The sequence below is a fragment of the Herpailurus yagouaroundi genome, unplaced genomic scaffold (genome assembly GCF_014898765.1).
Source record: "Herpailurus yagouaroundi ecotype Mexico unplaced genomic scaffold, PumYag 410, whole genome shotgun sequence".
NCBI lineage: Eukaryota > Metazoa > Chordata > Mammalia > Carnivora > Felidae > Herpailurus > Herpailurus yagouaroundi.
The window spans coordinates 1,673,081-1,685,355 of NW_024412627.1; the positions used below are offsets into that span (position 1 = coordinate 1,673,081).

The 12,275-nt window shown below is 47.6% G+C and overlaps 1 protein-coding gene across 3 annotated transcripts in view; it reads right to left on the bottom strand.

The window, feature by feature from the left end:
* The window catches only part of NSMCE1 (NSE1 component of SMC5/6 complex), a 31,895-nt gene extending 20,082 nt beyond the window's left edge, over positions 1–11,813 (bottom strand). The window contains exons 1-2 of one of the 3 annotated variants that reach the window (XM_040463685.1): positions 11,667–11,813; positions 6,321–6,467 (exon numbers count right to left, since the gene is read on the bottom strand). In XM_040463685.1, the coding sequence (XP_040319619.1) occupies positions 6,321–6,467; positions 11,667–11,706 (187 nt within the window). In that variant the 5' untranslated portion in view covers positions 11,707–11,813. The remainder of the gene's footprint in view (positions 1–6,320; positions 6,468–11,666) is intronic. The other 2 variants (XM_040463683.1, XM_040463684.1) reach the window with 2 other exon arrangements.
* Positions 11,814–12,275: the final 462 nt, after the last annotated feature.

Below are 12,275 nucleotides of genomic sequence, written 5' to 3' on the forward strand. Positions count from 1 at the left end.
GGATCATACCTTTGTGTTATACTCAAAAAAGCTTTGCCGAACCCAAGGTCACAAAGGTTTTCTTCTGTAAGTGTTACGGTTTCAGGTTTTACGTTGTGGTCTATGTTACATTTTGAGTTAATTTTTGTATATGGTGCAAAGCATGGCTCGAGAGTCATTAAAACATGGGGTTATCCAATTATTATTCCAGCATCATTTTTTGAAGAATATTTCCACTGAACTGCCTTTACGTTTTTGTCAAAACTTAGCTGTCCATCCACATGTGGGTTTATTTCTAGACTCTCTCTTCTACGAGTTTATCTTTAAGTCAATACCACACTGTCTTGATAGGGGAGCTATATATTATGTCTCAAGACCAGGTAGTCACTCTTAATTAACTTTAATTCATCAGTGTTAGTCCTCCAAGTTTGATTCTTTTTCAAAATTGTTTTGGCTTTTCTAGGTCCTTTACATTTCCACGTGAATTTCAGAATCAGTCTGTGAATTTCTACAAAAAGTGCTGCTGGGATTTGACTGGGGTTGAGTTGAATCTACAGACCAACTCTTGAGGAGAACGGATTATCTTAACAGTATTGGGTTTCACAGCCCACGAGCATGGTGCGTCTCTCCATTTATTTAGATCTTCTTTGACTTCTCTCAGCAATGTTTCGTGCATTTCAGTGCACAGGCCTTACAGACTTTTGTCACATTTATTTCTAAGTATTTTGTATTTTTTAATGCTATCTTGAATGGTACTTTCTAAAATTTCAATTGCTGATGATTCACTGCAAGGATATAGAAATACCACAAACTTTTGGATGTTGATCCTGTATCCTGCCACTTTACCAAACCTACTTATCAGCTCTAGTAGCTTTTTTGCAGATCCATCAGATTTTCTACATAGAAGATCATGTCTTTCAATCAACAGTTTTACTTCTTCCCTGCCAATCTGAATGCCTTTTCTTTTTTCTTGCCTAAGTGCACTGGCTAGAAGAGAGATTGTTAGAATGGCCATTCTTGTCTTGCTCCTGATATTAGGGTAAAGTATTTAGTCTTCACAGTGAAGTATGTATGATGTGAAGCTGAAGGTTGCACACAGAACCCCTTTAGGAGGTTAAAGAACCTTCCTTCTTTTCCTACTTTGCTAAGGGATTTTGGTCAAGAATACATGTGAGGTTTTTAAACTCTGCAGAGTTGTTGAATCCTCTCTCCTGCTCTAAGCCTGTCCTGTAAATCTGCTTCTCCCCTGTAGTTTCCTGTAAGAAACCTTTGGGGCATCATGCCAACATAGATATCAGATTTTGTCAAATGCGTCTTCTGCACTACTGACACGATCACATGCTTTTTCTTTTTTAGTCTGTTAATATGGCAAACTACATGGGCTGGTTTTCAAATATTAAACCAACCCTGCATTCTTGGGCTAAACCCCACCTTGGTCATATTGTATCATCTTTTCTATATATTGCTGGATTAGATTTGCTAAAACTGTGTGCTTAAAATTTTAGCATTTATATTCATGAAGGACCTTGGTCTTTGGATTTCTCTCCTCGCAATGTCATTGTCTAGTTCTGGTATCAGGATAATTCAGGCCTCAGAAAGCGAGCTGGGAAGCGTTCCCTTGTCTTCAACTTTCTGGAGGAGCGTGGGTGGAACTGGTAGCACCTCTTCCTTAAACACTTTGCAGAACTCACCAGGGAAGCCGCTGTGCCTGGAGCAGGCATGATTCCCAGCCCTGTGGACACCAGGCACTATTTCACTCTTAGCCTTTATTTATTTATGTATGTATGTATGTATGTATGTATGTATATATGTATTTATGTATTTATTTATTTTGAGAGAGAGAGTGAGAGAGAGAGAGGAGCAGAGACAGAGGGAGATAGAGAACCCCAAGCAGGCTCCACAGCACAGAGCCGTCAGCACAGAGCCTGACGTGGGCCTCGAATTCTAGAAAAGTGAGATCACGACCTGAGCCAAAACCAATCCAAGAGTCAGCCGCTCAACTGACTGATTCTGCTCCCCCCGCCCCCCACCCCTCTCTTTATCCTTCCCACCACATCTCTGCCCAGCCTCAGGCTGCTCACCGGGTAGCTCAGCCCTCAGCTGACAGCCCCCACCTCCAGCTCTCTCTGCGCACCCCCTCTGCCGCTCTGACCTGCCAGCGCTTTGGTCTCCCTGAGCCCCCATCCCCATCCCCTCAGCTCAGCCAGTCTGTTTAGTTCTGCTCAGGTTCTCCGCCCCCCCCCCCCCGCCCCGCCCGGTGGCCTGAAAACGGGCTCAGGGAAGTGAGCCGAGGCAACTGTAGTGCTCATTCCCTTCTTGCCTATGGCATAAAAAAGATACTTGGTTGTCATCCCTGGTTCCTGGCACAGAACTCCTAAAACCCTTGGAATTTGCTGAGCGATCAGGGTAACACAAGTGTTTTGTTCTAATGAGGAGACTCTTGGCAGGTCCCTAAAGAACTTCAGGATGGGAGTTGGCTGCCAGAAAGATCAAGCCTTGATTGGAAGCCTGGAACTTTCAGCCTCATCCCCATCTCGGGGAAGGACAGAGGGACTAGATAGGGAGCTAATCACTGATGGCCAGTTCATCATCGACCACGCATCTGTAACGAAATCTCCATGAAAACCCTCAAATGATGGCATTTGGAGATCCACATCAAGGTGCCGGGAGAGAGCACCCAGAAAGGGCGTGGAAATTCCGTGCCCCCCTCCCACCCCCCTAGGCCACCCTGCCCTAGGCATCTCTCCCATTTGGCTGTTCCTGAGCTATATCCTTTATAATAGGCCAGCAAATGTAAGTCAAGTGTTTTCCTGAGTTCTGTGAGCCATTCTAGCAAATTACTGAACCTGAGGAAGGGGTCATGGGACTCCCCGCTTGCTAGCCGGTCAGTCAGAAGTATAGGTGGCCCAGACTTGAGACTGGCGTCCGAAATGGGGGCAGCCTTGTGGGGCGAAACCCTGTAACCGTGAGATCTGGCCCCAACTCCCGGTAAACAGTGTCAGAACCGAGCTGACCAACATCCAGTTGGTGTCCAGAGAACTGGAGAGGAGGTGCTGGAAAAGACAACACATATTTGGTGTCAGGAGGGGAGAAAAACCTTCACTGCCCGTCTCTTAAGGTATCACTGTGCTTCGCTGACCAAAGTCTAGGGTTTCAGATATTTTGTCCGTCTTTTAACTGTTTCAGACAGGAAAGTAAATCGGTCCCTGTTACTCTATCTTGGTCAAAAGTGGAAATCCTCAAATGCAAGTCTTCTTAACCATCACTCCCTAGGCTTCCTGTCCCTACTTCCGTCAAGGGAGGCTTATCCTGGAATCACGAGTCTGGTCTGCATGACTCACGAAACCCAAGGCAAAGGCAAAAGCAAAAGCCGTGTGTCTATGTCACCAGTCCCTAGCACGGGGCCCTGGCCCACAGGAGGCCACGGCGGGCAGTGCTGCGTGACCTCATGCACGTACACAAGCTCTGGCTCGCAACCCAAGGTGCCCTCTTCGCGCATGCGGGTCCCCGGTGCCACTCGGAGAGTCCAGACACGAGGCTTTACAAAGCCAGCACGCCAGAACGAAATCTGAACTCTCGCTAGCCAAGAGAACTGGGGAATTTATTTCTCCCACTAGTGACGGGAAGAAGACAGCCCAAACCAGAGCCCAGAATAGGAAGTATTTTTGATAAGCTGGATGAAAATCCATGAGAAACTGTAATCACAATAACTCACAGACTCAAATACCCTTCTGTTTCATAATTATCTTAGAAGCTAAGTGTTTTTCCAGTTGGTAAAAGGGGACTTTCCTGGGCATCTCTTCAAAAGACAGATAATAATGGTGGGTCTTGTAAGTATTTACTTAATTTGAATAATTTCTTTCTAACGTTCCTTGCTTTAAAATCTCTAAAATAACACTCCTTGAGAAAAAGCTTTTTTTTCTTTTTTTTTTTTTTTTAAATGAAGCCTAGGGGAAAATGAACTACAGTTCTATCCTGATGACCCAGCCGTCACTTTATCTTGATGCACAGATAGGGCACATAAAACATGAAGAATAAATTAATTCCTAGATATATTGTACAGGACTTTCCTAAATTAGGTCATAACAGCTTTAAAGGTCAAACAAAGGCAAAAACACTTTCATTCTTAGTACTAAGGCAGCATGTGGCTCCTTGCAGTGAGCTACGAAACTTCCCCATTAGCATTAAAGCCCACATTTAGGACTTACATGAGAAACTGAAGATGAACAGAAATGAACTGCCATGTAGTCAAAAAAACTAAGAAAAACATTCTTATGCCCTTCATTGGAGCATACCAAGGGGTGGGTGGTTAAAATCCTCTTGTGTTTTTTCAGAGCAAGGGCAGCTAGCTTGGCAGATGTAATGTTCCTTTTCCATAAAGGAAGCCCTCACCAAAGCCCTCTATTCACCCCAGCGCCGGCCAAGTAGAGCGGGTATGCTTTCACCAGAAGGGGAGTCTTCCAGCACAGCACTAATGATGTGCTTTCCCTGCTTCAAGTCCTTCCAGACATCCACCCTGTCCCCGGAACTAAGTACAAAAGAAACCCCACTACCGTGGTGTCTACACGACAGGTTGTTCCTGACGTGTAAACCTACACGCCAAAAGAACATATGTTGTTCCCACACATCGTGCTTTCCTGCCTGGGGTCTCCCAAAGGATGTCAGGCGCGGGTCAACGAAGTTCGGATACATGGGATCACACAAAGTTACACAAGTTTCCTCACCGTAGGACGCCTGCAAGCATTTCACTTGTCAGCGTGGACCAGCAGGCCCAGAATTTCGCACGGGCTGCCTCGAGGGGCCAGTCCCCCCAAGCTACGCACCCTCTGCTCTCCCTCCCACTCGTCACGGAAAAGCGCCTGTCTCTGTACCCTCTGTCTCGCCCTTCCTGCTCCCATCCACCCTTCACCTCTCTCGATCTGGCTTCTTCTGCTATGCCCCGGGCGCTGGTCCCTAAATGCGGCCCCTCTTCTCGTGTGCCTTCACCCGTAACCCTGGCGCCCCACGCATACCTTTCCTCACCCCTCTTGGCTGGCTTCCCTCTATGCGGTTTCTGCTCTTCTCTTGAAAACTAAACACACAGGGGCGCCTGGGTGGCGCAGTCGGTTAAGCGTCCGACTTCAGCCAGGTCACGATCTCGCGGTCCGTGAGTTCGAGCCCCACGTCGGGCTCCGGGCTGATGGCTCAGAGCCTGGAGCCTGTTTCCGATTCTGTGTCTCCCTCGCTCTCTGCCCCTCCCCCGTTCATGCTCTGTCTCTCTCCGTCCCCAAAATAAATAAACGTTGAAAAAAAAAAAAAAAGAAAACTAAACACACAGACAGAAAGACAAAAACAAAGAATATAAACAAACACCTGTACTCCCGTTCATCAGAAGTGACGCTTGTTATTAGGCCACACTACTAATACCCTGTTTGCTTCGACTCTTTTTTTTTCTTTAATGAAAGACCAAAAGAGGATAAAGACCAAGGTGTCTTCTGTTGTCTCCCCAAAGGCAAGCACCTCACAAGTGTGTCTGTCACATATCCTTCCGGTGCACCCTTACATCTTTATGCGCAGATGTGTGTGTTCACGAACAACAAGAATCCTGGTTTTACAAAAAGCTTAACGCAGTGACATCGTGCAGTGAGTGAAATTTATCCACTTCCTCTTTCACACAACAAGATCTCCCCACACTGACGCTCAACTCCACGAGAGCTACCAATGCGGATCTTACTGACATGCTGGCATCCTTTCTGCTGTTTCTACGGCTCCCTCCCGTCACTGAAGACTCGGCCCGGCCCGGCCTGAGTGCTTCGCCTGTGTTACCTCCCCTCCCCTCTGAGCAGCCCACTGAGGAGATGCTTCAAGCACCCACCCCCCGCACAGGGCAGGGCGGCCCTTGCCCCGGGTCTGGCTGAGTCCAGGGCTGTGCTCTCACCCACTGTGCCGAGCGGCCCTCTCACCCGCCACGGCCAAGGGAGCGCGTTCCCCGGGCCTGGCCAGGAACTCTGGACGCATCTTGTCTCTTAACCCTCCGAACCCCCCTCCCTCGACGGTGTCCAGGATGCTTAATAGTCTTCATTTGAGACATGAAGAAACGCAGGCTGGAGAAGATGTTGGGGCCCTGGTGTGAACCACAGCTAGGCCGCTTCAAGTTCCCATCGACCGGGCTGAATGTCAGATTTGCTTACAAAGAAAAAAAAAGGTCAAAGAGGAGGTGAGAAACGGGCTGGCGCGAGCCCGAGGAGACCTGCACGCCCAGGTGCGGCGTGCTGCCTGACGGGTGGCGAGGCTCACACCCGTGTCACCAGCCGCCGATGGCGCGGTCCCGGGCACCCTGGGGACAGGGAGACGGTACTCACGGCCATGGACCCGATAGCAGTGCTTCTGCAGGCGTCTCACGCCCCGCTCCTCCAGCACCCCATGAGTCATCAGCAACTGGAGGAACCGCCGGTGGACGTCGGTCATGATGCCCGCTCTCCGCGCGCCGCCCTGCGTGCACGAAGGCGCTAAGAAAAGAAGCAAAGGACACCCAGTCACCTCTGAGCGCTCGAAAGCCAAGTTCTGGGGTCTGTGCTTCCTTACGTTCACAACTACCCCTCTGTGACAGCTTGCAGACCCCAGTTCATCCCGCCCAAGAGCACAGAAGCAGAAAGGAGGCAAGTCAGTGGCAAGCACACTAGTCCGGGGGGGGGGGAAGGGGGGCGGCAAGAAGTGGGGGTCTGGAGCCAGCCAGCACGCCTGGACGCAGCCCGCTCCACACCCAAGTGTGTGAAAGGGGGCGTGGCCCGGTTTGTGACCTATAAGGTGAGGCCACCGTTAGAACGTCCACCGGAGAATTACGCTGTTCAAGGGGTAGGACCTGTGAAAGCCTGGCGACAGGCTGAGCGCTACCTACGTGTCGGCTAGTTTTACTACCGGGCAGTTCTGGCTCTGAAGCCTGGTTCGGCCACTCACGAGGCTCGCTGGGACCAAGTGTGCCGAGGCCCCGTTTTCTCACGATAAAACGAGAACGGTGTGTGCTACCTGAAGAACTCCTAGCAGACTTGGCTTAACCAGTGCTAGCTTCCTCCTCATCTCCCAAACCGCTAATGAAACGACTGTCGCTGTGGGGTGTTTTTTCAATCTCTTGCTCTCTACTAAAACATCGTCTTTCCACAAACCACAGAGATCAGAGCTGATAAAAGCATCACATGAGTCCTGATCAAAAAGCCTGCCCTTGCCACGGAGTGGTGGCACCGTGCGGAGGCAAAGGGCGTGGGTTTAGAAATAGACACGTGGTGCCGAGACCAGCGTCTGCCAGACCTGCTCCATCTTAAGAATCATCTAATCTGTGCGTGAAAAATACAGATTCCCAGGCCCCTTCGCTGGAGGTTCAGGCCGCAGAGGGGCTGGAATTCTGAGGTTTTAATACACACTCCAGGCGATGCCATGACCGGACAAGAAACTGGCTGTTACCTTGGGCAAATACGGCACGAAAACATTTCTAGCTAACAAGCTTCATCTCCCTAAGCCTCAGTCTTCTCGTCCATAAGATGGGGATAATAAATAGCTCTCTTTAAGGCAGAAGATGAGGTTAAAGGAGACAGGACTAGGAGACACACAAGAAGGCGGGCTGTCGCTCGCTCTTCTTTTCCAAGCAGCACATCGGCTGGACCTCGGAGGAAGGAAGACACGCCAGCTCATGGCCGGTTTCTCTGCCTGCCTGCGAAACTTCCTTGAGGACAGTTCACCGGAAATGCAGCCTCGACAGATCCTAAATTGGACCCCTCCTTCCCCCTCCTCAACCCTTTTCTTCCCGAGTCCTCTTCATGAATTTCAAGAAACTTAAATAATAAAGAGCAGAATTTAATGAAATTAGCATATACCTGAGATCAACAAAACGAAAATTAGTCTTTGAAAAAAAAAAAAAACATAATAGGAGCACCCGGGTGGCCCAGTCGGTTAAGCCTCTGACTTCCATTCAGGTCATGATCTCACAGTTTGTGGGTTCGAGCCCCACATAGGGCTCTGTGCTGACAGCTCAGAGCTTGGAGCCTGCTTCAGATTCTGGGTCCCTCTCTCTCTCTGCCCCTCCCCAGCTCACAATCGATCTCTCTCTCTCTCAAAAATAAACATTTTTAAAAATTTAAGAAAAAAAAAAACACAATAAAAGCGACCAACCTCTGACAAGATCTTCCGAGAGAAGACTAACAAATAAACAATATTTGGAATGAAAAAGGAACACTAATTGCAGAGACATAAACAACTTCTAATAATCATGAGTTTTAAATAGGCAAAGTTATGGGAAATCCATTCAAAACCAACTAAAGAATGATCTGAAAACCTAACAGGTTTTATAACCATTGAAGACACACTGTGGGAAATCTATCCCCCAACAAAGAAAACTTCAGATCCGGAAAGATTTATCAAGAAGTCCTATCAAACATTCTAGAAGTGATTTCAGATGTCACAAAACTATCTCAGAGCCCAAAAAAGAGCAAATCCTCCCCAAATCATCTGATAAGGTTGACATATGTTGGGCATTAAAATCTAACAGAGACTTCAAAAGAAAGGAAAATGTATCTTTCAGGAACATAGCTGCAATGGTCCTAAGCAAAACGTTAATCTGAACTAGCAACGTAAAGAGGATACTATACGGTGACCAAGTTGGGTTTATCCGGGCAGCAGTTTAACATTTAAAAATCAGTCAAACGTTCTATGTCAATAATGTCTTAATAAAGCTGGAAAAAAATCAATCAGTGTGAGCCACCACATTAACAGCATACAGATGAAAAAGCCTACTATCACCTTAATAGATTCAGAAAATACGATTGATAAAATTCAACAGTCACTGGTACTAAAAACTCTTAACAAACTTGGAATTGAAGGAAACTCCCTTTATCTGCTAAAGATATCGACAAAACCCTACAGTGACCATCATACTTAAGGATGGAATGTTGAAAGCAACCACTTTCAAATCCAAACTGAGCCAATGCAACGGAATCGGTGCGACTCCAATCAACATCCCAATAGGCTTCTTGTGTCTGTGAGTGATTTGATGAGATCATTCCAAAATTTACATGGAAAAATAAAGGCGAAACAGCAACGCCATTCTGGGAGAAGATAAAGGCAGGAGGACTTGTTCCACCAGTTAGCAGTTTATTCTGAAGCTCGAGTAAGGAACAATGTGTGACAATGGTACAGACATGGACCAGGGAAGACCAGTGGGCCAGAACAGACAACTCAGACACAGAAACGCACAGATATGAATACCTGATACGCTGCAGAAATGGAACTCCAGAGCAAAGCAAGCTTTTCAATAAAAGGTGCCAGGGCAACAGATCACCCTTATGTGAAAAAACAGACAGCCCAACCCTCACCTCAGACTATGCATAAAAGTCTTTCGGAGGGTGAAGAGCGTAGGTAAGGAAACACCATAAAACTTTTGGACAACAATATAGGGGAACATCTTTCTTTTTTCAAGATTTTATTTTTTAATGTTTAATTATTTATTTTGAGAGAGAGAGCAGGGGAGAGGCAGAGAGAGAGAGGGAGGAAATCCCAAGCAGGCTCTGCAGGATCGACATGGGGCTCAATCCCATGGCCCTTGAGATCATGACCTGAGCTGAAATCAAGAGTCGCACGCTCAACTGACTGAGCCACCCAGGCACCCCGGAGAACATCTTTTATGAGCCAAAGGCAGGGAAGAATTTCTTAAAAAGATACAGAAAGCATAAACCATAGAGGACTATACCGATAAATTCTACTTCATTAAAATTAAAAACCTCTGTTCACCAAAAACAGTAGAGGATGGGAGAGAAAGAGACAAGAAAAGCTACACACTGGAAAGTATCTGACACACAGTGAAGCCACAAAAGATTCATACTCAGAACACACAAAGAATCCCTACATATCAGTAAGGGGAAGACAACTGTAAGCGAGAAATCAGCAACAGAGATGTTCAAAGAGGATGCACAGATGATGAATAAATACATTAAAAGACGCTCAATCTCAAGGTCATCAGGCAAATGAGTATTCAAGCCACGGTGATTAATGTCTTATTCATCCCCAGGTGTAGGCAAAAAGTCTTCAGAATGGCTGAGGCTGGTAAAGGGTAAACTCTTCTTATAAACCACTTCAGACGATTCGATATTAATAGCAAACCCGGGTAGCCCCAGAAATCCACGGTTAGGTATATAACTTACAGAACCTTTTCCACATCTGCCTCAGGAAATGTGTGATAGCAAAAATATCACCATGTGATAGCAAAAATCTGGCAACCGTCTAAATGACAATCAGTTGAAGAACGCCTCCATTTACAATCAGGCCACGGAATTCAAAATAGCCACGAAGCAATGAAAGTAAGTGAAATGGGGGCTACTCACGTCAACATGGACATATCTCATATATGTCATATATGTAATGTTACATGCAAAAATAAAGTCACACAAATATAGATTAGGATCCTCTATAAAATATAAAACCTAGCAAAACATACGTGGTAGTCATTACAGATGCATAGTAACAACCACAAAGAAAAACAAGGGATTAGGTAACACAGTACAGGGAGGCGGTCGTCTTTAGTGACGGGAAGAAAGGATTCAACCTGGGCATTACAGATATGGATACGGATACGGATATCGATTTCCTAACCTGATGCTGGATATATGGGTGTTTATTTTATTTTTATTCTTTAAATTTACAGTTGCAAACATTTTTATAGATATGTTATAGGTCTTAACATTCTTTTTTAACATTTATTTTTGACAGAGAGAAAGAGAGAGCGAGCAGAGGAGGGGCAGACCGAGAGAGGGAGACACAGAATCAGAAGCAGGCTCCAGGCTCTGAGCTGTCAGCACAGAGCCCGACGCGGGGCTTGAACCCACGAACCGTGAGATCATGACCCGAGCCGAAGTCCCACATATGTTATATATCTTGATTAAAAAAGGATGTAAATATGTTACATACCGGCCAAAATAAATGTTAAAAAGATGAGTTAAGAGAGACGGAGGGCCCAGGTGATGGGCATAAGGGTGGCGAAACAAACAGTTCAGGAACTGTCCAGGTAAGCAAGAAACAGGAGCCTACAATTAAATCAGGACCGCTCTACCTACAATTCTCAAATCAAAAGACGTCCTAAAACCCAAATCTTTTAAGTTTGAAAACCTGACCTAAGGTGAGACTCTGTATGGCGGTCCTTTACCTCCTTTGATGTAAATACGCACATATTTAGCTGTGAAAATATTAGTGTATTTGATTACAAGAGGCTGCCCCAGACCCCAATTGAAGGTATGACCTAACATCGAATATATGCATCATATTCCTTTCGAAAATCCGAGAAATTCGGGATTCTGACCACATATGGCCTCCGGGCTTTAAAATACGAGGCTGTGGACTTGCACAAAGTAAGGATTTCTAGGACAAGGGCAGAGGGAGGCGAGATAACTGAGGTGGTCCACAAAGGCGACATTTTACGTATTCAGTTCGGACAGAATTCTGTATTTTGCTTTTTTTCACCTAATATTAGGAGCAAAACGCTTTGTCCACCTGGTACTACGATTTAACAATGTCTGTGTGCCGGGGGTCCTAGGTTCCAGCCTACTTTGCCTTCCTGCCCCTCTCTGGGCCTCAGTTTCCTCATCAGGAAATGAGGAGCCCCAAGCCCCCGGGCCCCCAGCGCCACACTCCGGTACAGACACGGGCCGACCCCGGGGCCTGACCCCCACCTTCCGTCCTCCGTCGCCTCTCTGCACGGCCCTCTTCCATCCCTGGCAGCCTCGCGGCCCCGCGCCCCGATTACCCACCGCGGTACCCCGGCGTAGCCCCAGACGCCGGCGGCCCAGGCAGAAAGGCGGCCTCGGCTCCTCCTGCGGGGCGGGGCGAACGCGGGAGCGGCGCTCCCATTGGTGGATGTCACCTATTAGTCCCTCCCCTGGTGACGCACTTCCTGCTTTCCCGCCGCGCCGTTGCCATGGTGCCGCGGAGGCCCTCCCCTGGATGCAGAGCTCGGCTCTTCTCGCGCCTCTCTACGCGCTTTACCCGGCTGGGCCCCTGGTTGCCTCCCTCCGCCTGCAGCCCCACAGTGGCACCCCGCGACCTAGGAGTCGGAAGGGGAGGCATGCAGCGGGATCCTCCCCCTAAAAGTCATGGCTCCGCGGACACAAGCCAGTACGCTGCCCCGGGGCCTCAGTGTCCCCATCTGTACAACCGACACTGCGGCCTCAGGGTCAGCAATGAGGGCTCTGTTGTCACATAGCTTGAACTGAAATCCTGGCTCTGCCACCTACTAGTTGCCAGATCTTGGGCAAGTCACTGAGCTGCAATGAGCCTCAGTT